The 25,945-nt window shown below is 42.0% G+C and overlaps 4 protein-coding genes and 1 long non-coding RNA gene across 7 annotated transcripts; 4 read left to right on the top strand and 1 right to left on the bottom strand.

Annotated features, from left to right (window-relative positions):
* The first annotated feature begins 1,494 nt into the window (after nucleotides 1–1,494).
* avp (arginine vasopressin) lies at nucleotides 1,495–3,254 on the top strand. The gene is made up of 3 exons (XM_080466639.1): nucleotides 1,495–1,639; nucleotides 2,269–2,473; nucleotides 2,677–3,254. Exons 1-3 carry the CDS (start codon nucleotides 1,523–1,525, stop codon nucleotides 2,811–2,813), a joined length of 459 nt encoding a protein of 152 aa, XP_080322765.1. The 5' UTR covers nucleotides 1,495–1,522; the 3' UTR covers nucleotides 2,814–3,254.
* Nucleotides 3,255–4,911: 1,657 nt separating this feature from the next.
* Nucleotides 4,912–6,977, top strand: LOC308111676. The gene is made up of 4 exons (XR_013935450.1): nucleotides 4,912–5,299; nucleotides 5,834–5,951; nucleotides 6,188–6,277; nucleotides 6,417–6,977. It is a non-coding gene; the product is annotated as an uncharacterized lncRNA (long non-coding RNA).
* Nucleotides 6,978–9,700: 2,723 nt separating this feature from the next.
* Nucleotides 9,701–16,518, top strand: slc35d2 (solute carrier family 35 member D2; the record flags this gene model as incomplete). 3 transcript variants are annotated; one of them, XM_080467101.1, is made up of 13 exons in its annotated part: nucleotides 9,701–9,891; nucleotides 11,926–12,043; nucleotides 12,167–12,200; nucleotides 12,282–12,368; nucleotides 12,477–12,544; nucleotides 12,622–12,693; nucleotides 13,531–13,599; nucleotides 13,709–13,811; nucleotides 14,081–14,173; nucleotides 14,274–14,341; nucleotides 14,455–14,533; nucleotides 14,667–14,749; nucleotides 15,029–16,518. In XM_080467101.1, the coding sequence occupies exons 4-13, from the start codon at nucleotides 12,318–12,320 to the stop codon at nucleotides 15,153–15,155; spliced, it is 813 nt and encodes a 270-aa protein (XP_080323227.1). In that variant the 5' UTR covers nucleotides 9,701–9,891; nucleotides 11,926–12,043; nucleotides 12,167–12,200; nucleotides 12,282–12,317. The 3 variants fall into 3 exon arrangements, with proteins under 3 accessions (XP_080323227.1, XP_080323225.1, XP_080323226.1); XM_080467099.1 differs by lacking the exon at nucleotides 9,701–9,891 and having other exon boundaries at nucleotides 11,793–12,043; XM_080467100.1 differs by lacking the exons at nucleotides 9,701–9,891; nucleotides 15,029–16,518 and having other exon boundaries at nucleotides 11,795–12,043; nucleotides 14,667–14,753.
* znf367 (zinc finger protein 367) lies at nucleotides 15,763–19,664 on the bottom strand. The gene is made up of 5 exons (XM_080467102.1): nucleotides 19,126–19,664; nucleotides 18,180–18,330; nucleotides 17,974–18,093; nucleotides 17,645–17,783; nucleotides 15,763–17,535 (listed from the first exon to the last, which is right to left on the bottom strand). Exons 1-5 carry the CDS (start codon nucleotides 19,405–19,407, stop codon nucleotides 17,277–17,279), a joined length of 951 nt encoding a protein of 316 aa, XP_080323228.1. The 5' UTR covers nucleotides 19,408–19,664; the 3' UTR covers nucleotides 15,763–17,276.
* A 1,945-nt stretch (nucleotides 19,665–21,609) lies between these two features.
* On the top strand, nucleotides 21,610–25,942 carry LOC308112223 (intracellular hyaluronan-binding protein 4-like). The gene is made up of 9 exons (XM_080467562.1): nucleotides 21,610–21,772; nucleotides 21,862–22,151; nucleotides 22,549–22,693; nucleotides 22,887–23,027; nucleotides 23,115–23,186; nucleotides 23,276–23,356; nucleotides 23,772–23,946; nucleotides 24,911–25,105; nucleotides 25,354–25,942. Exons 2-9 carry the CDS (start codon nucleotides 21,926–21,928, stop codon nucleotides 25,414–25,416), a joined length of 1,098 nt encoding a protein of 365 aa, XP_080323688.1. The 5' UTR covers nucleotides 21,610–21,772; nucleotides 21,862–21,925; the 3' UTR covers nucleotides 25,417–25,942.
* The last annotated feature ends 3 nt before the right edge of the window (nucleotides 25,943–25,945 follow it).

The following is a 25,945-nucleotide window of genomic DNA, read 5'->3' as shown; positions in this document are numbered from 1 at the left end:
TCATAGAAGTCTGAATAGCTGAAAGTATAAACGCGGGAGAACCGTACACATAAAAACTGCTCGGCTGAGAAGATTCGATTTGGCTGATCTGACCGGGGCGCAAACCACATATTCCACTCCGCTACTCATCCCTTGAAGGCAGCATGTTCCTTACAAATGTGGAACTTGATTAATTGTATTGGATGAACAAAGGAGCTGCACGTTAGTGGCGAGCATCCTCGCCTCACCATGACAATCCTTCACTGCTTACAGGAGCTGTCTGTGCGGTTTGCATGTTCTCCCTGTGTGTCATTTCTGGTTTTACGCCTACGTGTCCGAAGACGTGCATTAGGGGAACGTTTTCTTTAAATCAGAACTGCAAGGTGTAATGAGGAATCAGGTTTTTAATGAAAGTTAGTTTGCAAAACAACAGTTTTTCTGTTAATGTTAATGTTGTTAACAAACCTGCAAGGAAGTAAAAGAAGTTGAATTACGCAGCTTATGAAAACAACGAAACATGTTGATAGAAATGCCGCCACCCCCCCCCAGAATTAAAAGACCCCTATTTTTTCTACTTGGACTGTTTGTGTGAATGTGAGTGTTTGTGATTGTCCCTCTGCTTATTCCCTGGCTGTTAGGGACTGGAAACATGTCCATGCTGTACCTTGCCTTTGCCCACTACAAGTTGTGATCACCTTTAGCCCAAAGGAATAATAAACATTTTTTAAAAATCCTTACTTTCTGTGCTTAGTTCATAGTGAGATTACATCTGTGGAGAGATCAGGCTTGAATGCCGTGACGACAATTAAACAACTTAACCCGCTGCCTCTGTTGCTCAGTTCTACCATTTCTTATTTACTCCTTAATCAGCATCACAACAGTTAATAGAAGAGATGCAAACCTGCGCATGCAGCTGAATAATCAACACTAAATGCGCTCGTTAGAAATGCAAATTTTGTTTTGCTCATCGAAAAGTTTTATGTCGCTTCAGGTGGATAATTTGAGTGACCTGGAGGTGATCATGATACCACCTCAGCTGTCTTCGCATGACAGGCGTAGAAATGAATAAAGAAACGTGCATGCATCTGCATGATCATCGCGAATTGCTCTTCATTGCAGTTAATCTGATTAGTCGTCCACAAATTTCAATTAGTTGTTCGTTGTGCGTCTTTTCCTGTGTTTTCTCGCGCCACGGGGGCTCAAATTATTCACCAAAGTTCGGCGGACGCATGGCGCTGTGCTGAATACAGAAAAAACATCTTCTGCTCTCACTGCTGTTTTTTTTTTTTTTTGTTGTTTTTTAACGTTTAGATTTGTTAGATGGCACTCATTTGATGCGGGGCCACAGCAAGAGCGACGACCCCCTTGGCGCGCGCGCGCGCACGCAGGTGGCCTTCGGGCGCGTGTGCGCCTCGGGAGCACGACGGTGCGACACTGACGTCACATATCAACGGGCTTTGTCGAATCACGTCCATGTGCTTATAAAGTGAGGGATGACCGTGGCGAGCCGTCAGACAGCGGCTCTCACTCCAAAGCAGCAGCGATGCCTCAGTCCTTGTCCCCCCTGTGCGTCCTGGGACTGCTCGCGCTCTCCTCCGCGTGCTACATCCAGAACTGCCCCCGAGGAGGCAAAAGGGCGCTGCCGGACACCGGGAGACAGGTGAGGACCGTTACTCTCCTCTTTGGAGTGGATGACAGCTTTGATTGATCACTTTCTGCTTGAAAGCTGATTTATCTTTTTTTTTTGTTTTGTTTTAGTTTTTTCTTATACAAAATGAAGTGGAAATTTAACACAATTGTAAGAATTTTGGAGAAAAAAAAAAAAAAGCCCTCCTGGTTAATTTGTTCTCAAAAGTGCCTCTTTTTTATTTTAAAATAGGCTACAGGTCAGCTCTTGTGTGTTTGACTGTAAGTAGGGTAAAACAATATATTTCTGTCAATCAGCAATAACTTCAATTCATGTATTGATTTTTTTATAGAGACGGGTTTGTGCAATCAACCTCTCAATATTCAAAGTTTAATTTCAAGGTGAAAGTATTGTGTTAAGCCTTTAATCTTCTCATTTTTAATGTCAAAACGATGTAATGAATCCAGTAGAATTAGTCAGGCAAAATAAATTAAACCAAACATTAACCGTAGCCTATAGGATAATAAGTAATCACGACTCATGTTGTTTGAATATGAATCTCTTTCAAAATTCAATCAAATAGAATACAAATTGTAACATTAGAATATTTCTATTCACATCTATTTATTTCACACACGTGGATGTGTTTTTTCTTCTTGTAGTGCATGTCCTGTGGCCCTGGAGACCAGGGCCGCTGCTTCGGCCCCAGTATCTGCTGCGGGGAGGGTCTCGGCTGCCTGCTGGGCTCCCCAGAAACTGCTCACTGTGTGGAGGAGAACTACCTGCTCACCCCTTGTCAGGCAGGAGGGAGACCCTGTGGACCTGAAGGAGGACGCTGCGCTGCTCCCGGACTTTGCTGCAACTCGGGTACAGTTTGTGCTTATACCTTGTCTCATTCACTGGAGCCACTTTGTTTGTTGATCAGGGGTGGAAATTAATTTAGAGTCTTCTCACAACCATTTGCTGATGAGGGTGATTTTGTGCACTCTCCAAATCTGGTTAAGCAATTGAAGCCGCTGGATTAAGTCCTTTTTCTATCTTTCATGTCCTTTCCTTTTCCTCCCTCTCAGAGAGCTGCGTGGTGGACTCTGACTGCCAGGGAGAGGTGAAGATCTCCGATCTGGCCCACAGCACTGGGAGGAGCTCGCCGACAGAACTGCTACTGAGACTGCTGCACGTGGCCACCAGAGAACAGAATGAGTACTGATACTGTGCGTTTTGGAGGTCCCCCTTGCCCTACAGGGCCCTGGAGCCGCGGCAGACAATGAAGACCGCCGTCGTTCCACAAGAAGATTCTAAATCGGAACTCTGAACCAAAAGATAAAAGTAGATGAAAAAGAAACGAGAAGCCTGACTGTCTTTCACTTGTTTACTGATTAGCCGTGTACAAATCCTGGAAGAGAGGCGGGGAAAAGCAGATATCTTGTTTGCACCCAAATGTAAATATTAATGCACATACTGTAAACTAAATTAATTCTCCAATGGGGACACAGCAAGGCTCCAATTGAAATGAATGAGATCCAGCAGAAGTCACTGTAAATAAGTAAAAGATTGAAGGCAAAGGTTGCTCCAGACATGTATGTAAAACAGCTGAATGAAAATGCTTCAGCAGTTACATTGTGTGCAGTAGAAGTATTGTTGTATATTGAAGAACAAAAAAAAAACGAAAAAAAAAAACGAGAAACAATACAGAATGTACCACAACACAAAAAAAGACTTTTGTACTTTGTTCCTACTTTGGCGCCCGACGTCGATGCTGTTCATCTGCTTGCATGAGTTTGTGTGTGTGTGTAAGAGTGAAAGCAGGTGAGAGGACAGTTTTGATATGTGTTTCTGAGAAATGACACACCACTTCAGCACACAAAAGGCTTATTGGGTTGGTCTGGCAGGCAGTCGCTGCCCCAACACGACAACACGCAAACCGCTGGGTTCATTCATCGCCTCCAAGCACACAGGTCTTTGCTGCGGCGTATCAACATATCCCGTCTGTCTTTAGATGAACATTTTAATCGCCGTATCACTTTATGAGTGATGATTGAGGCGGATGTTGCTGCCAAAACAACATGTGGTGACATTTTGTTGGTAAAGTCTTCCAGAGGCAAAACCTTAACCGGTAGTTTGTCTGAGAGTGATTGAGTGTTTTGATTGGTTTAATACCTTCATTTCCAAATCCATAATTTCACCTGGGATATAATTGATTTGTCTTTAGATCCTGTTGCCCTCTCCGGGCCTGTTTGGAGAAGCGTACATGTATATCAAGTGACATGATGATGATATGGTGCAGTTACATTCAGCCTCCTAGCATATATGTCCCACTGGTTCTGGTAAGAAGAGAAGAACATTGATACAACTCTTAATATAAATGTGCAAAAGTTTTGACCTATTATCAAAATCCCATGTGCTCGTTAGTGTTTTGGCTCAGTCTTTGTCAGTCTAAAGTGAAAACAAATCATTCTGTCAGTTCTGCTGGGAAGTCCCCCAGGGAGCATTCAATTTTTTTTTTTTTTTTTTTTTTACGCTGCAATTACATTGATTGCTTGCACGGTCAGGTCTATTGCACAAGACAACGTTTTGAAACAACGTCTTTAACAATGAATCCATACGTTTAAAGGTACCGAGGTAACTATTGCGAGTTGTGCTGGCCAGGTCGCCTGCAAGCACAGACTTTAAACAGTTAAGTAAAGAAAAAGTAAGAAAGAAAGAAAGAAAATAGAATGGAAATCTTCAAAAAAGAAAACTGTGGTATGCATAATTCCCCATTACGTGCAGGTCAGGCACAATTATCTATGTGCATGTGACTTGAATAGGGTGTACAATTCTCAGATTTCTTGAACTTCATGCTCCAATGATGGTGTTAATAAATCTGTGGTAGAACCTCAGGTGGGGAACAGAGCGAAGGTACCGACACAGAGCTCCCTCCTATGGCCTCTGTGGCTGTAATAGCTGAGAAAATCCATACACACAATGGAAGAACATGCAAACTCTGCACAGAAATCTTCCCAAAACCAAATCAAACCGGGGACATTGTCGCTGTCAGGTTAGAGTGATCCCACGCCACCTTTCAGCACCACATCTAAGTTTGTCCAAAACATTTGAAGAGATGACAAATAACAGATCTTGTTAACAATTGAGGCTTGTATCGGCTCACTAAAGCGAAAGTTTGATCCTTGTTTACGTTTCCATTTGACCTTAATCGTTGTGACCTGTCGTCCATGGCTTTAGGTGTGTTGTGTGCGTTCATGCGGTATCTGTCAATCAAACAGGATCCTTTTTAAAAAGAGTGGCTATTAAACCTGTTGGAGCCTGTCTAATGGAAGAATACCTGTGTCACACAGTTTACCAGTACAGACCGTTTAAACAACTTTGTTCTTTGTTTGAAGAAAAAGAAGAAATTTTTGATTCTTTTTTTTAAAATTATGCTTCAGACTTAGTGCATCATCACAGTTTGTTTGTTTACTTGTCAACATTCTCAGCATCCTCTCACAACGCAAAGCGTCTGAGTGGTGAACGCTCACTCTCACACACTTGTCACTCATGCATGTGGGTGGGTCCTTGGGCGTGTGCACATCTTCTGTGTCAGTATTTAAACGACAAGATCAAATTCCCTCCGCACGGTTTCTCCTGTCATCATGGATCCGAAAGTAGTGTGTGCAGTTGTGTGTTTTTATGCTCTGACCATCGCCTCCACTGAAGGTAAGAACCTCATTCTCACTACGAATACTTGGTTCAAGCCAAGAAAGGCACATGCAAGTTATCGCGCGCATACTTTTAAATAGGAATACAATGGAGTTTTTAAAGGTGCAAGTTGCAAGTGCATAAAAGATTCTCTGTGAACACAAAGAAATAAATATTTTGAGGATTGCATCATGGTGTCTTGTTACTAAATCCGCGGTAAGATTAGTTTAGCCCATGTAGTTTGTAGTCATTTTAATCAGTTGTGCTTTCGTCTTATAGAATAAAAATATTCCGACTTATCTGCATGTTCTTTTAATGTTCCCGCAGCATTGTGCAATACAGAGCCTTGTATTTTTATACTTTTTTAAAGTAGTGCATTGACAACTACACCAATTTTTATGCTCAATGTTCATAGTGAAAACGTCTTCAGAGCACTGATATGATGAAGATGCTTTACTTTATCACGCATTTATGAATACCATTCTTTCTTCAAACCACCATTTGACTTTTCTTTTTTTATTACTTTCATTTACACTCCCGATCCCATTGCAGCTGGCATCCCAAAATGCTGCGTCACGACAAGGAGTGAAATCCCCAAATCAATGCTGCTGAATGTGCAACGATGGGAGATGCAGACAGACACCTTTGCCTGTAACATTGAGGCAGTGATGTGAGTAAGAATGAGTCAGAAGGTCACACTATGTGCAGTTTTTACATTGTTATTTATTCATCATCCACATAGTCTGAAGTTACTAACAATGGGAAGACACTGAAATAAATCATTTAACTAAAAGCCGCTAACGGATGTTTACGCACAAGTTAAAACCTCCGATGTAACTCATAGCATGTACTGAAAATGTGATTTTAGGCCTGAATAACTGACTGTCTTTCCTCGCTGATCCCCAGACTGTATGTCAAGGACCTGAAGAAGCCCATATGTGCACCACCTGAGATAAGGAACACCTTGAGAAGGCTACATTACGAACGCAGGCCTAAGTACTGAGACGTCTTATCAACATGTTGTCATGTATATGTTGCCATGTGGCAACATAAATGCCACATGTCATTTATGAGAGGTTTTTATGGAATAAAAAAAAAAAAAGAAAACTGATTGTCTTTCCTTGCTGATCCACAGATCGTATGGCAAGTACCCGAACTACGTACGTCGACCGATCTCGGAAAGGCATCGTAGGACAGTGAGACATACCTTGAGAAGGCGACACTCCAGACGCAGGCCGAGGAACTGAGACGTAGAGCAGAGAATCCCTCCCCTTATAGACACGTCATATGTTTCCACATGGCATTTATGAGAGGTTTTCATGTAATCAAGTTCCTTATTGTGGGTTATTAAAAGCTAAAAATTCCTCAAAAGTGAAACTCTAATACTGTTCCTCTGTAACTTTGTGCATGTAATACAATTTATGGGTACTTTTGATTCATTCATGTATTTTAATTTCTCAAAAAAAAATCTACTTTTCTTTACCATCGTGAGTATTTGTCAAACTGAACCATGCGGATGTGGTCGTATCAGCATACTAAAGTATTCCCTGCCTGTTGACACACAAGTATCTGCAGTATAGTTTTACACTTGTTTTTGATGCAGTGGACTATCACTGCAAACTGGCAAAAACTTTACTGGTGATGTAAATCTTTCTTTCTTTGCATTTGTACTCTGAAAATAAAAAGTGAATTCCGATATACTTTCCGTTGCGTATTTGATGTCGGCTTGTATTTGCAGATATAACACAGTAAACACAGCAAAATATTTTCCGCTCAAGTTATTCCAAAGGGTCGAACTGCTGGCAAATCACACGAGCAACTTCTTTGAGTAGCTTTTGAGATACAGCATCAAGTCCCCAAATTCAGGTAACAGCTGCCACTCACTGTCAATAATAATATTCTGGTTATTCTTGTAGGCCTGTTTTTATCCCAGCCCAAACTTTTGGGTTGGAAACAGTTAAATCATAAAAAAAATAAAGTCGATTCAGCAGGATGAATTGTCGACTAATTTCACCGGGTGCGAGGCATCTCAGAGCAAATTGAATCAGGTCAACGAGACTCGGTCGTTTGTCTTTGAAGACGCTGCGCCTCTTGCAGGTTAAATTGGCCTGTGATTGCTGTTTTCCACCAGGAGAGACGTGCAATTAAAAGAGGACTTTTCACAAAAGGAAGCTTCCTTCATGAGCACAAAGGAAAGAAGAGAGCAGGAGTACATGAGGCACTCTCGCATAACTGAAATGATCAAAATACACTTAATGACCCTGTATTGAACCAAGTTTTGCCCAGAATAAGAGTAATTTCCTGGTTGTTTGGTGTAATCTGTGTCTTATTTGGACAAAAAGATACTTTCACTTTGGCGTTCCCATATCTTCTAGCATGAGCCACAGTTTTACTTCAATAGATGATAGAAGTGTGACACACAGGACCAAAGTACATTAAGAAGCAGAGGCTCTGAGTAAAAGATAAGCCTTCATGCAGATGGTATTTTGGTTAGTCTTGAAAACCCAGATTTGGGGGTCCCCAGAATTGACGGATCTGTTGCTGAAATATGGAAATTTATGGAAAAGACACAAGCCCTGATGTTTAATTTTCAAGCCAACGCTTGACCTCAGAATGAAATCTAAGTTTAATTAGGATTCTAACTCTATGAAATAACAAAAGAAATATCTGCGCTCTAAACAGAAAATTACCAACCGTTTCATGTGCGTATTAGAAGTGATTTGAACAGATGGGCTTCCTTGACCCTGGACCTAGGTAACAGAATAATGGAATAAAAAAAATATATATATTTTGCCGAGACTGCTCTATTTAGTCCAATCTTTGTCCATCTGAAGGGGGAATGAGCTTCCCATGCTTTAGTAAATACTTTATAGCAGCACGGATAAGACCACTCATTCTCTGGTGTATTAATGATGATATAGCAAAATAAAAGACCATCGAGTTTGTCACTGTCAAACAAACCATTACAGAGCTTACTGGGCAATCAGGCTCAACAATGTGATGTTCAGAATCAATGGGTCAGATTTTCTATAAAAAAAAACCTTGCTGTCTAATGTGGAAGAAGATCTTCAGAGGCCTTAAGATTCTCCATGACACCGCCGAAGATTAACCAATGGCTGGCCCATAGTCAATAACATTCACAGCATGGAGCGCCTGACTTTCACCCTGAGACTACAAAAAGAAAAGGGAGATGCAATTTTGGAAAAATGGGACACTTACTTAATGAGAAGGGGCAATATTTGAACTTGTACTCAAAATAGTATCTTTGCCCTACTACCTTTATCTAATTTTCTTGGAGTATGTACCTCTGGTAACCCCCCCCCCCCAGTCTTTTTCTGTCATGATCAAAACCCATCATGCACTTCAGACTGGAGCGAATGACATGCAGACAAGCTGATTCAGGGAACACGTTGTAAAACCTTTTTTGGAGAGCTTCAATGAGATCATTTATTTTGGGAGCGTTCCTCATTGACCGACTGCTCTTTTGTCCTCTATTCAATTTGGTGATTTTTTTTCTTATTTCACATTGTTGACGCAAACGTTTTGTCTTTGAACGTTACTTTGACTCCTCCGTTTGAAAAGGTTACTGGATGTCAGTTTCTACTTCATAGATGTTGCATAAGATAGAAGTTGCAAAAAAAAAAAGAAGAAAGTACGTCTCAGGAAAGTGAAACTCAACATTTTAATCATGCAAGTGTAATGAGATGTTGCACCGTGTGCTTTCCGACAGGGTTTTGTCACAACACGTTACGTGCACCACGGATTCGGTTTGGAGAAATGCCATAATGGCTGCAGCAGATTTTTAAACCCGAAACTGTTTTCATTGTTCGTATCCAGAGTGGCAGTTAATCTGGCATCAGTTCCAGATTTCATTCCTCACCTGCCTGTAATTTCTGCTACCGCAGTATAAACATGGCCAGAAAACCTAATTTGCTGACATTAACACCCGTGCCAACACACGCTGTAGTAGTGAATAGTGAATTACTAACTGTTTGAAATGACAAAAAGGCCTGCAGCACACTGCCGTGTCATTATCTTTCCTCTGAGTCACACAACCCTTTTTTTTTGGAACGCTCACAAATACGTTCTCGTCGGAGTGATTTCAAGTCGGAGCAGGTTGGTGGTCAAAGCATCCCAACTGTAAAGAGGTTTAAAGGGCATAGCCAGCATCATGCCAGGAACTTCTGGAGCACGAGATTTTTAATTCCCATCATCAGGCAGAAAAGACAACAAAAAGAATTGGATGACACAATGGACAGATAGGACCACAATGAAGAAAAAAAAAAAACCCTGCCTGAAACATTCGTTTAATCTGCTGGCGTAAGTCTGCAGGTACTGGTACCTCATCCCTCCTACTGTCAAGACAGCTTATTGTGTCTCTTTGCTATCCAACTGGAGGTGGCAACATGTGAAAAAGTTGATCTAAGAGGGATTGGTTATGAGCGGTGAGAAAGAGAAGCAGTAAACAGCCCTGCAAAACGAAAGTACACAAACGAAATCCAACAAAGGAAGGCGTTTTTTTTTTGCGGTTTACCTGTCGGTCTTGTTTGCTCTACTGCCTCTCTTTTGACAAGAAAAAAAGGCTGTTGGGATCATTTTTGTTTATTCAGGTAAGATCCTTTAAAGCGCTGGTTCAATATTTCACAACCACAACAGAGTTGTGTCAGCCGGTGTCTGTGAAAACCTCCGCATTCCTAGAAAGTTTCATCCCGAAGTTAACTTACTTACAGTACACCAGGGCGAAGCTGCTGTACTCTTAAAACTTGCTCGGTCTGTAAGAGAACGAGGGAAAAGGAGTTCACATAGACTTTAAAGTGCTTCTTTTTTTGGGTGGGGGAGAATCAAGGGAGTTCTTTCCCGTTCAAAGCACACACACACACACCAAGCCGCCAGGCCATCCTCTTCTTCTTCTTCTTAAAAAAAAGGAAAATGCTAATTTACAATCCATGTTTTGTTTTTCTGAAGGCAAGCGGCCTTGACAATGTGCCTTTTAAAAATGGGAGGGAGTTAAGTAAAGTTTGATTGATCCTATAGTATAACTTATCTTATAACTTTTGAGTCAAGCCGTTCTTTGCTGTTGATGAATAAGACTGGGTGTCAGCATGGCACCCGGCTCACTGGCCGGGGGCCAGATGTTGGATCGTGGGAAGCTGAGGACGTGATTCTGAACTTGGCCCCGGGCTAAAACCACCACCTGCTTGTTGTTGTTATTTAGTAAGTTAGTTAAAAGCAATGAAGAAGACAACAGGGTCCAGCTCACCACTCCACTCTGCTCAGGTGAAGCAGGTGTAAGAGGAATGGATGGATCGTTTCTGGATTGGTGCTATAGCACCACCTTGTGGACAAACTGGTAAAAATTTGTGACATTAGTGGTTCTAATGTCCACAGGTGTCACACACTTCCACCCTAAACCCTACAAAAAATTGGAGATGCCCTTTTTTTTTTTTTTAATTCAGTGCTATGTGTTTCACAACTTCCCAAAAGGAGCAAAATCTCTCCAGTGTCAGTAAATCTGATGGTATTTGATTTGGGCAAGCTCTACCATTAAATGTACACATATTATATAGTATATAGTCAGCAGCCAGACAAGATAAACTACTCAGTCAGTTGACAATGAAAACATATAATCTTCACATTTCTCCCTGTTTAAGCATTTGAACTTGTCACGTCAGTCATGATTTCATTGTCATATCCATATATTCATCCCAACAACTGAAACATCGCTGTGCAGCCTCATCTACTGATAACAACACATTAAAGTATCTGCACATACTGCTGATGGCAGCACACCACATTCAAATATTTGTCTGAAACCTGCTTCGCCTAGCCGACTACTGAATCATGATGACTATTCTTCTTCATATAACAATCTTTAACTTAGTACAGATAACTACCTGCTCTTTGGTCTAGATCTGATGGGGGGAAAGTAGTAGACTTTGTACATTAATAATGAATGTTTTAATTACTATGTATTCCAACGCTGTTTTTTTGTTTGGCTTTGTTAGTTGTTTTTTTTTTGTTTGTTTTTTTATACCTTCAGTCTTGTTAACATTGTTATTTCCACAATTTAAGTCATTTTGATTAATGCACGAAAGGTGTGCCACATATAATCTAAACATACCTTCCATTCCATTCATCCTCTGCTTTTAAAGCGTGTGCTTTATTCAAGCTCTAAATCAAGAACCTGCTTCTTGCGTGTTTTTGCTCAATGAATATGAAAGTTGCATTATTCCAACACAATACAATTCAGAGTGAGTACAGCTAAACACTTCACCCGAGCAGCCACTTCTTTGAGTGTGTTTTTATTATATTATCTATTATTTATGTTCTATCTGGCGTTTGGTCGCTGTGTGCCAAACACATATAAGAACAAATGTGGGGTTGTTGGTTTTTGTTTTGGTCGAATTCTAACGCTGGCGCAGCCAGGCACTCGGACAATAAAGGGAGAAAACTTTGGACCCCTCCTGAATTATGCAATAGTTTGCGGACCGCCCCTCTGCCTGGCTTCCTCTTCAGCTGCTCTGCAGTGACTAACAGGAAACCAGCAATCTCTCCACTTTCTACACACATGTGTGTGTTTAGTTGTTGTTGGGTTTTTTTAAGACGTCAACAAGTGTTTTCACCCCATCCAACGATGTCAGCAGAAGTCGGTGAGGAGCAGGTGGAGCACTCCAGGCTGTCACAGCTGTTGGCCGCCCTGTTTTACGCATGCAGCTCGTTCCTGATCACCGTGGTGAATAAAACCGTGCTGACGAGCTTCAGGTAGGCGGTGTGTGGAGCGGAGCTGTCACCCGGTCATTCATCCAACCGGGTGGTGGTGGTGGGGGGTCTTATTATCTGAGATGAGCACATCTGAGGAGGATTCATGCTGTTGGTGTGTTGCAGGTTCCCGTCCTACCTGTGTTTGGGAATCGGACAGGTGAGAGCGTCAGGTCTTGTTTTCTCGTTGTTGTTTTTTTTTAATCTGTAAACTAAACTCACTTCAATGTGTTTCTTCCAGCTGATCACCACTATTGTTGTCCTGCATGCGGCCAAAATGAGCAAAACAGTCAAGTATCAGGATTTTGACAGAAGCGTTTTTATAAAAGTAAGAAATTATCTTTTTTTTACATTTTTTTTTAACAGCCTCATCGTGATATAACTGTATATCCTGTGTCCTCATCCCCCCCCCCCCCCCCCCCCCCCCCCCCACCAGATTTTCCCTCTCCCTTTGCTGTATTTTGGCAACCATGTGACAGGACTGGCCAGCACCAAGAAACTTAGGTTGGATGTTGTTTGATTCGGTAGATTTTGGCAGTTTAACTTTCACATAACTCTCAAAAACCTGTTGTCTTTCACAGTTTACCCATGTTTACAGTGTTGAGGAAATTCACCATTCTGATGACGTTGGTCATGGAAGCGTACATACTGAGGTATTTGTTCTTATTTGTCAATATTTATTCAGTTTCATATATACTAAAGGGACTGACTCATCTCAGACTCATTTCTGTAATGGTTTATTTAATGGTTGTTTATCATGTTATCCAAAAACACAAGTTTCAGGTTATTTGGTGTGTCTGGAGCTGAGAGGTGTGAATATTGTTTGACTCTCTATGTTTGCCCTGTGATGGACTAGCGGCCTTGTCCAGCCCCTCCACTACGTCCGTGCCTTCGCCAATAGTCAGCTGGGATTGACTTGTTAACCCTGAGACCCTAAGTGGGATAAATAGAGCAGGATAGAGGATAACTCCCATAAAACTACAGAGCCACTCAAACTGTGAGTTCTTTTTTTTTTTTGAACAAAATGGCTGAAGATCTTTCTGTTTGCCTCTTCCTTTTTTTAAAAATACATTTTATGCTTTTCTATAAATGTTCAGAATTTATTTATGGCCTTTTATTATTCAATGTTACTTTTTTTCTTTCATATTTTTACCTACTCCCATTTTCCTCCACTTATTATAACACTTATTTAGTGTTATTCTCCTTGCTTTTATCGTGATTTTTTATTTTTTTTTGTCTTTGCAATGTTTACGTAAACCACTAGTGCTGCAACATGCTACACCATTAAAGTTACTTTTTGTGAGTTTTGATGCTTTCAAGGTATCCTTTAATAGAAGTTGTGAATTGGTTTGAGTAAACCTCATGCATTGATTTGCACTCTCGGGAGAGCGAATAGGTAATATGCAGATAAGTAAATGTGATTTATTAAATGCATATATGTGTGTGTGTGTATTTGTAACTCTGGAAAATAAAAGCTTTTTCTTTTTCAGAAAAACATTTCCAAAAAGCATTGTGTACTGTGTCATGGCTATAATCGTTGGTGCCATGATTGCTGCCAGGTATAACGTCTGAAAATGCTAATCATTTCTTTTTAATTGCACTTTTGTTGTTGTTGTTGTTGTTGTTGTTGTTTTACACATTCCTCTTCATCTCCATTGTATCTACTAGCTCAGACTTGGCCTTCAATGTGGAGGGCTACACCTTCGTCCTGCTCAACGATGCGTTCACTGCTGCCACCGGTGTGTACACCAAGAAGAAACTTGGCGATCAGGTAGCTTCTTCCTGCAAACGAACACAAAGTGCATGTTTCTGCCGTTACATATTTCCGTGGTCGAAAAACTCTGAGGACATCAAACAAAACCCTTCCACACACTCATTTTGACTTGCGTTGCCAAATGGAATACAAACAGGGATTTTCCCGTGTTATTTTGTTTCATTAATTATTTTGTTTTGTTGAAACGTCCCAACAAATGAACCACACTGTGAGCTGCTTTGTCAATATAATCTCAGATATGTTTCTTTTTGTCTTCCTCTTCATAGAGCCTGGGCAAATATGGTGTCTTATTTTACAATGCACTGTTCATTGTTATCCCCACTGTCGTGGCAAGTGCGTTCACTGGAGATTTCCATAAGGTACATGCAAGCGTCTGTCATCAGGCTTATTCTCTCTTCCTGTTGGCGCTCACAGACGACATGCAGTATAACCGCTTTGTGCGTATTCATCTCCCCCCAGGTAATCACTTTTGAGGACTGGGCCAAAGCAACGTTTGTTTTTTGTTTCCTTATGTCCTGTTTAATGGGGTATGTCACCATGTTCTCATAAGATCTCTTTATCTGCTAATATCACAGGAAATCAAGCTTTCTCAGGTTTTTTTCCACTGTTGCCTCTGTCACTTTTTTTTTTGTTTTTACAGGTTTGTGGTGATGTATTCCATTGTCCTGTGCAACTATTATAACTCTGCACTCACGACCACGGTAGTAGGAGCGATAAAGGTCAGTCAGTGCTGATAAGAATACTAAATAAATGAACGTATTGGTTTTTTTATTAGTTCCATGACAGACAGAAAAATGGTTATTTTCCCGGTTTCAGTCTACAATATGAGCAATAATGTGTCATTTTCTTCAGAATGTTGCAGTAGCCTACATCGGTATGTTTATTGGTGGGGACTACCTGTTCTCCTGGACTAACTTCCTCGGCCTCACCGTTTGGTAAGAACATTTTCAGTTATAAATGTGTTGTGTGACCAAGCGATCATTTTTCTTGTCGCAGTCGTTGCTTTAATAGATGCAGGTGCCCGATATAGAGGAGTCCAAACGTGCTTTCTGGTTCTCTCACATCAGCTTTTGCGCTAAATCAGCATATCGATGCTTTTCAGTTGTTGTTCGTGCTCGCCAGTCAGTCCGTGCGGCCATGTTGTAAAACCTGAATGTACAGTTGAGGCAACGTTTATACAATAACCCCAACAATTGCTTTTCTTCTCCTCGCAGTGTTTCAGGAGGACTCCTGTTCTCATATTTCACCTTTAACAAGACCAACTCTCAGGGTAACACAGCCAGACCGGAGCGGAGGAGTCACACCGCACAGGAGTCCACAGGGAAGTTTTCAACAGTCTGAAGGACAATATTTAAACATCCACCACATTGTGGAAATATCTTACTTCATATTGGAGCAAATTCCTCCTATACTACTTTATCCAATTGAGGGAGGCAGAGCGCTGGGGTTGATCTCAGCTGCCCGCCGATGAAAGCAGGGGACATGCTGGACATGTCGTCAGTCCATCATGGGACAACCACATTCACATATGCAATTTTCTCAATAAAAGGGACCAGTCACACGGAGCTCGTCAGATTCCGTGAATGTTTATTGAAGATGAAGAAATCAAGAACAGCGTGGACAGCCTGTAAAAGAAGTCTGTGTAAAAAATGTGTAATAAAATGTCTACCAAGCAAGCAGGAACACTCTACACACTCAAATCATGGAGGTTGTTGAGGGATGTTAGCAGAGGGGATGTGAGAAACTGAAACTAAAAACTTAAAAGCTCTCTGTAAATTGTGCACAAATTTCTAACAAAAAATCTACTTTGTAATATATTAAAAATGGCATAAATTTTCTCAAACCACAAAATAAGACAGGGTTAAAAAAAAAAAAAAAAAAAAAAAGAATCTAACTGGGAATAGATCATTTGGTTCTTGTTTTTTTTTTTTGTTTTTTTTTACTTTTTGATTATCAATAATTGATTTCCAGTTCAAGGTAACTACACAATTTCTCTCTATCCGATTGAAACGCCACAGCTAAAGTGATCGGATTCTGGTGCAGGTTAAACCGCAACCACCAGTTGGAAAGAGGCTTCGAACAGTGTTGGAGGATGTAGTGTTGCCTAGAAACAAAATATAAAAATCGCCCAGCACTACACAAATACATTTACGCAAAAACAGGAGCCATCGTCAGCACATTGCAAGCTTAATCCAAGCCTTATTAATGGGAGGTTAAGTGCTTCATTTAAAGTCAATGTCTGAATTTACGCCAATTTGAGTACAAACTGGAATTTTTTTTTGTTTCAATGTTCCGCGTTTTAAGGGCTTCAATGTATAAACCAAACAGGAAAAGAGCAATAGAATGTGTGTGGGGAAATTATTCCCTAAACATTAAAATTTTGAATTAAGATGACAGAATAGCAACACTTGTATGAACTGGCCTGTCACCTTTTAATATAAAAGATGACGGACATCGATCAGACAATTTTCCTCTGGTTAAAAAAAAAACCCAAAAACAAACATTAGGTGTAGGCTTCCACCTGTAATGAGGGAAAATTGCCATTTAAATGGAGACACGGCATGAGAATGAAGTCAGTGTATAGAAAAACTGAAGCCTTCGGTTAGGCGAACGTAGTTACGCCTACATTTTGTAAACAAAGTGTGGATATGTTGTTCCTGATCAGACATGTGAATTAGGCTTGCAATGATCACCTCGCATTCCCAAAAAAAAATAAAAAAATAAAAAATGACCCATGATAAATTTCAGATTTATCCAGCTTCACTGGCGTTTGTCTCTTCTTGTCCACCTTTGCTCACCACCTTTTTTTTTTTTTTTTTTTTTCAAACTATGTGGTGTACCGCTCACGCAAAAACAAGAAAAACCATCTGAACCTTTCAGTCCATTTCTGCTGCCATCAGTGGCAGTGAAATTGTGCTTATAAAAATGCCGGAGATGAAACCTGGAAACACGAGCGGCCACCCGACAGTTAAACGCAACTCATCGTTTCCTATGCATGACCACACCCTGTATCACTCTGTCCATCTGAGCTTAATCCATATATACACCAGTCCAACACTCTTATACACACAATATACTTAGAAGGGAAAAAAAACAACAAAAAAAAACAAAACTCGTTATCAAAGTGCAAACAAAACAAATTAAAAACATAATAGGTTTTCTTTCTTTGCCTTCAGAAGACAGGAGAGAGAAAGACATTCTTCATATTGTCAAATCTACCATTATAGCAGCCTAAAAGGATAAAATGGAAGCTCAATAAGGTGCTTTAGCTTGTGCCTTCCTGATGCTGTGAAGGGGAAACAGATGATTCTGTGCATAAACACTGATCTAGGGCCAACCCAGCGCCTTCTTGGATGAACCAAGCTAGACGTAGATCTGCATTTATGGACGTGGTTTAGTGACAGCACGCGTTTCAGGAAGGCGGTTGGGGGTTAGAGTCCAGGGCGGGGGGGGGGGGGGGTTTCAGGGAGACAGGTTGTTGGCCAGCTCGATGAGTGCCAGGGCGCCGTGAAGACGCTCCCGCTGCTCCTGCAGGCGGCGCTTGGCCGCTCCTCCCGGGACGCCTTTCTCTTCCTCCGCAGCCGCCTCCTCTTCTTCACCGTTCTCTTCATCGGACTGGAAGTCCATGGGATCCTGCTGCTCCTGGTCCTCCGCCCTCGCCTTGCCCTGCGACTTCACCTTGGTCGTTGTTGGGGCACGTTGCTCCCGGGTTCGCCAGTACCTGCAAGGGCAGACGCTCTTGGGTTATAACCAGAAGCAGACGATTCCAATAATCATGAATCATCAGTCGAGTTCAAGCCGTGAGTACGAGACATCTTGCATTCACGTACTTTGCCAGCCACTCAGCTACAGCCTTGTTGTCCACAGACTGAGCCTTGTCCAGGCCTTCCTTTGGTTCCTCCCTCTTCAGGCGGGAGAAAGGGTGCTTTGGGCAGTGACGGTTTGCATGTGTGAACCGGTTCCCACAGCCTGCAGAAGAAAGCAGAAGTTTGCAGACATTTAAATATTGCATCAACGCGCATCACGTGAACTTTATACTATGAAATGGCAAGAGAGAAAAGAACCAGTATTTTGATTCATAAAATCCATTTAAATACGCTACAATTATATCTGAAACTATTCTACTTTAAAATCATCACAAAACATACGTCTCACAAACCTTTCTCTGAGCAGACGAAGGGTTTCTCCCCAGTGTGCAACCTCTGGTGGGTCTTCAGCTGACCGCTCTGGACAAACGCCTTCCCACAATTCGGGTAGTCACAATGATAAGGCCTCTCTCCTGGAATTTAATTATTGATACGGCTTAGTCACTATTCAGCTTACGAAAAACCTCTACAGGTCTGCATGAGGATAAATGTTTTTTACCAGTGTGTGTTCTCTTGTGGGCCTGGAGCGACTTCTCTCTGGGAAACACTCTGTTGCAGATGTTACAGCGGATGCGGCTGGATGAAGTCTCCCCTTCGCTGATCAGCTCCCGGACCGTGTCGGCCCTCGGTCGACCTCTACGGATTCCATCCTGAAAACACGATTAAAAGTATATTGCTAAGGTAACGGTATGCAAGTGTTTTGGTTATTGAAAAACATGAAGTCTTGTTTCTAATATAAAAATTAAGATCCGACATCGTTGTGCATAAAACATACGAACATTTGAAAAGGTTGTGGGAGGAATTACAAACGTATTACTTCTCCATCAGTTATTGATAAATATGATAGGCTTCTATGTCAAACAAATAGAATATAATGTTCATAAGTTAATAAATGTATCATATGGGTGCTTCCCATTGGGTTATGTTGACTAGGTAGCATCATACAATATATCAGAGTAAGTTGATACAATGAAACTATTGTGGGGCGCTACTTTCAGCTCACGTGCTGGGTTGTGCAGGAAGCACTTTTTTTTTTTTATTGTAATCCATTCACATCCGGTTAGATTTTTGGCGCGCGGCGACGTCATGTATGAGCAGCTGCTGCGGGATTAGGAAGTGACTGGGGTTTAAAATCCAGCGTGTCACACCCTAATGCGCGGGCGTTTTTTAAATGACTCCTCTTCGGCCATATTGAGATTGAGGCCAGAGCAGTTTTTCATTCAAAAAAAGAAGAAAGAAAAAAAGGGGGGAATTCTGAATCTTTGGACTGTCTTGGTCTCATATGATGACTCAGATCTGAACAGTTTGCATCTTTGTAAACTTTTCTATATAATCTGTGGCCCGGTAATGCACTTTGCCTATTGTTTCAGAGTATCAGTGCTGTTTACACCTGTAGGATAATCGCATCAAGAAACATAGCAGAAGATGAATTAAACTTTGTTTACCTTGATCTGGTCGGGTGACGAGCCAGTGTCCCCCTCCCCGGCGGTTTGCGTCCCGGTGGGGGACGCAGCGCCGCTCACCGATCCCGGGCTCAGGGTCACATTGTGGGCGTTCTCCCCCCACTTCCACGGGTAGACCATGAAGTCGCTGAAGCCGGGGCTGGTCGGGGTCAGCGCCTCCGCTTTCCTCGGTTTGATCGGGGTGGTGGTCTTGATCACGGACACCAAAACTCTTTTCGGCGAATCGTTGCAGAAAATAACGTGCGGATGCTTGTTCTCGGCCATCTTCCCGGCGCCCGGTGTTCAGTAGCTACAAATGTAACCGAAACACACTTTCCCTGGTTAAAAAGTAACTCTTGCAAGTGGCGCGCCTTTTTCAGTCTGGAGTGAATATGTCCTTCATTTCCAAAGGTGAAAGGAAAAAGAAAGAAACCGATCCGGTTCGCGTTGCGTTAGTTTCAGTCAGTTGTGAGAATGAGTGGAAGTTTCCTCGGGGCCGGCGGCTCCTCTGAACTGACCCGAGTGTGCGCTCACCGCACTCTTCTCCCGCGTTGCAAAATCGCGCCTGAGCAGTGAAGGGACCAATCGGCTACGAGTATCCGAGCCCACGTGTCACTATCAACCAATAGCAGTATCCACAGAGAGCGACAGGAAGTTATGTGAACCAATGAGAAGCAAGGAGAGCACTCCGTGCACCGCGACTAGTCGAAAAGGTTTCGTCCAATCAGATTTAAACAGAAGACGCGCGCTTCGACTGAATGACATCAATGTTGACCAATGGGGAGCAGGTCAAAGTGTCGCTCAGCCAATCAGAGTGGAAGGCGGCTAATTCTACACCGTGCAGGAGCAGATGGCTGTTTCCCGCGCTGGTGTGTCTGTTTATGTTATTACATTTTTTTGGGGGTGGGGGGTGTGGGGGGGGGGGGGGGGGGGGGGGGGGGGGTAATTTTAAAGGGCAAGGAAATGGTGGCTCCGAGGCGCCAAAGTTACGTAACGACTCGTGGGCGGAAATACTTGCACAAAGGATGCACTGTTTGGGAGAAACAGAAATTAAAATTGACAGTTATTTTGCATTTTGTTTTGTAGTAAATGCAACTTAAACTTATCTCTTTGAGTTCTAAGGCAAGGCAAATGTATTTAGCACCATTCGGACACAAAATAAAAGAAATACAAATTATGCTTCACAAAGAAATAAATGAAATACATTACAGCAAGTGATTAAGAATCTTAATTGATTACGAGTATGAAATACTTTGAAGCCCAAGGCACATTCTAGATCAATAGATTCATTCAACTATTAATAGACGGAAATCCAACTAAAATGAACGGTGCTGCAGAAACACCTTGTGATTTCTCAAAAGATTTTTCTGTTTGACAGCATTCCGACTGTTTTTGACTGTGATGTTTAGATCACATACTGTATCCCACACACTCTGAGATATGATTGTCCCATGTCATGAAAACACAGAGGATAGTTTTCATACAGCACGCCAAAGTGACACTGATTTGAAACACACGCTACCCTAATTCAAATATACACTACATTTCTGAATTTGAGCAACATTGTGACACTAAGTCATTGTTGAGGCCCTTTAAAACAACCTACATTCAATGGGTAGAATATGCAAACTCCACACAGAAAGGCCTGAGATTTGATTTGGTGCACTTCGTCAACTTGAAATGGTCTAGAAATTTCATAACCAGGAATTTCTTTGAAACAGTAAGATACAATTTAAAAGTCTGAACTTGACTTTTTTGTTTAGTTTCACAGCAGGTAACTCCACGTACTCGTACTCTAGTTTCTACTCTGACCAGCAGATAAAGCCCAATTGCTTTATACACAGCATGTTTATCCTGACTCATCCTCAACTATACCTCGACTTTGTCAGTCGAGGTATCGTCTATGTCGTGATTCAAGAATGTATTGCTACAATATATCAGAGCTTTGCACTTTCTATACATTATTTGGATATCAGTTGTGTTGATTAAATGATCACTCTGAGGAAAATTATGTCATGACTGAAGCAGACTTCAAGGCAGACACGATTAAGAAAGCTTAGTGTAAGTCATTAAAGCCACGCAGAGTCACATCCCATCGTAGATTTGTAGCTTAAGATATGGAGAGGTTGTAATCTGTCCGATCAACAAAACCAACATATTCCTATCTGGAAAAAGATTCTCTAAATTAATTCTCCACAAAAAACTCTTTTGTGAGTGCAGTTTTGTTCAAGATTGTTTTGATTATGATGCTTGGCCAGAGACACGCTGTTTGACCATTTTTAACCTCCACCATGGGAGTTTTACCCTCTAGCAATGCCTGGCCTCACAAATCTCACAATTGTGGTAAATATGAATTTGTTCAGAAAAAACAAGCAAAAAAAACCCATTAACGTTAACAAACAAAACGAAGCCCTCTTGTGGTGGATGTGGGTCAGTGCGCCGCCTATCGGGGGCGCACGTAGACGCACGGGGGACGCGCGTGGGCGTGGTTTTTCCACCATCCGCACACCTGCAAACATTTAAAAGTTCCTGCGAACTGGTGTGAATGTTTGCTGGATATCCACAGGAGGAACAAACTTGTCGTCCCCAGCGGGTTTTTTTTTTTTTTATTTTATAATTTTTTTTTTACAGTAGCTGTCTTGGAAAAACGGTGCGTTCTCATCTTTTTGTGGTTCTTGTATGTGGGACTTTTCTGTCCGTCTGCTCGTCTTTTAACACCTGCCCTTTTTACACTTCCAGGCTCTTAAAAAAAAAAAAAAAGAAAGAAAAGAAAACCCAAACAAACAAAGAAAAAACCAAAACCATGCTGCCGGACGCCTTCGGGTGCGTTGTGGCGAACAGGTTCGGGGATCTTCTCGACGACGATGCGGATCCTTTCGACTTGATTAAGCAGGTGGAGAGCGAAAAGGCGAAACAGAGGAAGAAGAAGGACGAGGAGGAGAGGAAGAACAAGAAAAAGAGCGGTCAGAAGGAATCGCAGAAGGACAGACGCGTCCAGAGAGGTTTCGACGGTCAGGACCCTGTCCCGGGTCAGTACGCATCTGGACCTATTCTGGCGCCGGCGGCTTGTTTCTCGAAAGTTCAGTCCAGAGAGGCTGATTTGCTGACGCTTTGTCATCTGTTGGGGGGGGGGGGAGAGATGCAGAGTCACGTGGGCATCATGCCAGAGAGCTTTCCAAGTATTTCCAAGTATTTGTGGGTTCCGTGCATACAGCAGGGATTTTTATTTTTCCTATTCTATTAAGACTCTATTCTATTGACAGTTTCTAATCTACATATGATGTATGTGGTGTGTGTGTATCCAGTTCTCTCTTTTTTCTTTGTCACCATGTTGCAAACAAATGCAGGTGTTTTTAAAATATAAATTTGAAAGATTTATGACTTGCAAAAATGGGAGAGGTTTTTAAAAACAAGCGTGTCTCCCAGTGCTGAAGCCTGGCCGGGCCGGCCCTGCAGTGGGGGGCGAGGATGGACCTGGCAAAGAGCAGGACCAGAGGGGCATGAAGAGGGCTGCAGCTGGGCAAAGGAAGGCCAAGAAAGAGGAGCCCCCCCTGGAGTACTCCATTGATAAGTAGGTATCACTGAATAGGATGCGACCTGAACTGAATCTTCGTTTCTAATGACTGCGTGACGCAGGACCTGGAGGTTTTGGTTTGTGAATCTGCAGAGGAGTTTTCTATGGTGTTGCCGACTGTGAGTGACATTATGTACCGAAGGCTGGAACAACACTCCCTGTTTGAGTTTTGGACGTCCTCGGTTTTCAGGCCCTCCTACAATCCCGACTCTTACCAGGAGGGCCGGGGAGGTTTCAGAGGCAGGAGAGGGGCGAGGTTTGGAGGGAACTCCAGGAATCTGGACAGCTTCAATCCGAGAGGCAAGAGGGAATTTGATCGACACAATGGAACGTAAGTCTCATTGGTCATGGATGGGTGACATTTAAAAAGGGTGTTTTAAAAACGAGAGCAATGTTTTACTTTCAACCATCATTTCAGTGGAATATCTCCTGAGGAAAAACGAGGAGGCAGAGGACCGTGGAACTGGGGCTCCGTTCAAGATGCCGCAAGGTAAGTAAGCCTTCACCGTTATGGCAGCGTTTAAGCATCATGTTTTTGCCCCATGTGTCTTTTTTTTTTTTTTTCTCCTCTTTTTGAAGTGAGGTAATGGAGGTGACTTCTGATGTGTCGCTCAAAAGTGAGGAGCCTCAAAAATCTGCTGAGCAGGAGAATCCAAATTGGTGAGTTGCACGCGAATGATTAATTAGCATGAACTGTAGAGAATTTAATTAACCGGCAGATCCTGTAATGAGTGAACCGTCCAGTGGCACTTTTGGGGGAAACTGTTTTGTATTAGTAAATTTAAAGTATCATATTCTGAAAGTGAAGGTGAAGTTCCTTTCCTGTTTGCAGAGTATTGGTGACATAAGTTTTGAAATGTCGCTTAACCCACATTGCCATATTTCCAGATGAAAAGTGCCCTCTTTTTATTTACACTTACGACATCCACCTAGTGGTGTAAAATGTACCTTATGGCATTAAGCTTTTAAATTCAGATTATTTTACATTGTCGCACTACATGTACAGTTGACCATGTAAGAATGCAATTTAAACTGAGTGACATATATAATTCTTTTTTCCCCTCCAACTCCTTAGCAATGCCGACGAGGAGAATGGAGAGATTATGGTCCACGTTGCCATGGAGATGTCCCTGGACGAGTGGAAGGCCATGCAGGAGATGAAGCGTCCCAAATCGGAGTTTAATATCCGCAAAGCAGAGGACAAGATTCCCTCCAAAGCGAAGGTCATTCACCAGTCCAAAAACCTGGAGGTGAGAATGAAACCTTTTCCTCTCAAGCCAGTGTGGAAAGGTGTCTCTCTTTGTTTGTTCCCCCCATATCAGAATTCTCTGCTGAACTCATTGCATGAAAAGGTTCTATTCAGAAGAGCCCGGGCTGCACTAGGTAACCGTGTTCACCAGCAGACCCATCAGTGACTGAGAGAGTTGCTGCACTCTCGGGTGAAGCTGTCGAGCCGGCACCAGTTCAGATTAATTTTCCAAGTAGAGGGGCTGTTTGGTCACCTCTTTTACTAAATATGGCTGAGACTTGAAGAGACATAGCAGAAATGGTATGACTGACTGTCTGTGGCTTTTCTCTTTTAAGAGCCACATGGTAAGACTCTTAGTTTTATTGGAATTAGATAATGGAAAAACAGATTTTTAAAAATGGCTCAAACCATAATGATGTACTTTTGACGAATTCTAATATAGTTTCACAACAAATGTGTGACTCTTAAATAAAAACGTGATTTTCAATGAGATTGTTGGCGCTCTATGTGAATCGTATCATTAGCTGCATTTCGAACTGAACATTTTCTTCCTCTGCTGCCTGCTGCTGGATAGGAATTAAATCATTTTTTATCTCTGGAGCACGGCAATCGGTTCCTCTTGATAGATGCTAACTAAGACTTCATTGTTTTCCTCCTGGCTGAAGCTCTTTCCCTGGCTTCTCTCACAAATTTTTAAATAATCCAATAGCCTATTTGAGTCAATATGTTTTTTAAATTTAGGGTTAAATTATGCAATTCTTCATCCATACATGTAAGGTAAAGTGATGATCTAAAAGATTGTTTAGGAGCCTGAAAAACAGACATGAACAGGTATAGTTTGTGTTAAATCAAGTCATTATGGAGAACATTTAATCTGAAAGGTAATGATGTAATCAGAACCAGTAGTCTTTACCTGTACAAATACTTTGGGAGCCTCTGTTTATTTGGGCACCTTCAATCTTCAGGTCCTGAAGACACCCACGGAGGACCTGGAGGACGAGGGACATTACCTTCGCAAATCAGTTAATGACATCACTTCCCTCTTGGACATCAATTTTGGGAGTCTTGGCCGCTCTGGTCGAGGAGGAGGTCGAGGAGGAAGAGGAGGGCAAGGCGGCCCAAGCACTCGCTCTGAGAAACCCAAAGCCATCCTGGAGAGGGTATGTTTCAGTCTTTCACGGATCAGTACACGTCGGTGTCGGGAAAATAACCAAACTCGCTTATTTGCAATTTACCTAATGTAGTGATTTTGAACCCCTGGTTTATTAGTGTCTTTAACATCAAAATCGTTTCCATGATTATTCGGGTTTTAAATGCCAGATGATGTATGTTGTTCTAAATTTCTTAAGATTAGATAAGAAAGCTTTAAAAAAAAAAATAAAATTTAATTCTTTTGTGGTCCTGTTAGGATGAACTGGCCCCCAACCCAGATGACCCGGAAGATTTCCCGGCACTATCTGCAGGAAAATAACTGCAATCACACCTGATCCACCAGCTGCAAAAAAAACAAAACCAACCCCCACTGGTCAGATTTTGGATTGTTGTTGCACTGAATGCACTGTTCAATAAAAGCTTTCGAGAAAACTGGCTTGTCTCTTTAGTCCAAATTAAGCTCCTGAAATGAATATCTTGTGCTTTTTATGTTGGACTTTAGTCACTTGGGTCAAGAAGGACTTCGCTTGTGGCCCACCTTCACTGGTGAAAGGAGAAATTAACTGAACCATTTTTGACCCAATTGTAATTACTCATTGTATTAAACGCCTTCTAAGGCTAAGAATCTATTCGTATGATCCACAGGGTGGCCGTCCTCTCTCCGCTATGCAGGAAATGACCCAGTCGAGCCCGTCCACCTCCAAAGTCGGGATCCAATTGAATTTAGGCGTCTGAGCAGGAGAAGTGGATAGAATGTATGTACACATCTTGGTTTAAAATGACATGCAACCCCCCCCCCCCCCCCCCCTTTTGCTTAGTGCAATAAACTTAGTGATGTCACAGACAAA

This window comes from Lipophrys pholis, assembly GCF_963383615.2.
Source record: "Lipophrys pholis genome assembly, chromosome: 7".
Lineage (NCBI taxonomy): Eukaryota > Metazoa > Chordata > Actinopteri > Blenniiformes > Blenniidae > Lipophrys > Lipophrys pholis.
This window is presented reverse-complemented; position numbering and strand designations above follow the sequence as displayed.

Coding starts and splice junctions, on each gene's coding strand:
- avp (XM_080466639.1), top strand. CDS start 1,523: ATGCCTCAGTCCTTGTCCCCCCTGTGCGTCCTGGGACTGCTCGCGCTC. Junction 1,640..2,268: donor TGCCGGACACCGGGAGACAG/GTGAGGACCGTT, acceptor TTCTTCTTGTAG/TGCATGTCCTGTGGCCCTGG. Junction 2,474..2,676: donor CGGACTTTGCTGCAACTCGG/GTACAGTTTGTG, acceptor CCTCCCTCTCAG/AGAGCTGCGTGGTGGACTCT.
- LOC308112223 (XM_080467562.1), top strand. CDS start 21,926: ATGCTGCCGGACGCCTTCGGGTGCGTTGTGGCGAACAGGTTCGGGGAT. Junction 22,152..22,548: donor CGGTCAGGACCCTGTCCCGG/GTCAGTACGCAT, acceptor CGTGTCTCCCAG/TGCTGAAGCCTGGCCGGGCC. Junction 22,694..22,886: donor CTGGAGTACTCCATTGATAA/GTAGGTATCACT, acceptor CTCGGTTTTCAG/GCCCTCCTACAATCCCGACT.
- znf367 (XM_080467102.1), bottom strand. CDS start 19,407: ATGGCCGAGAACAAGCATCCGCACGTTATTTTCTGCAACGATTCGCCG. Junction 18,331..19,125: donor CGTCACCCGACCAGATCAAG/GTAAACAAAGTT, acceptor TCGTGTTTTCAG/GATGGAATCCGTAGAGGTCG. Junction 18,094..18,179: donor CCACAAGAGAACACACACTG/GTAAAAAACATT, acceptor ATTAAATTCCAG/GAGAGAGGCCTTATCATTGT.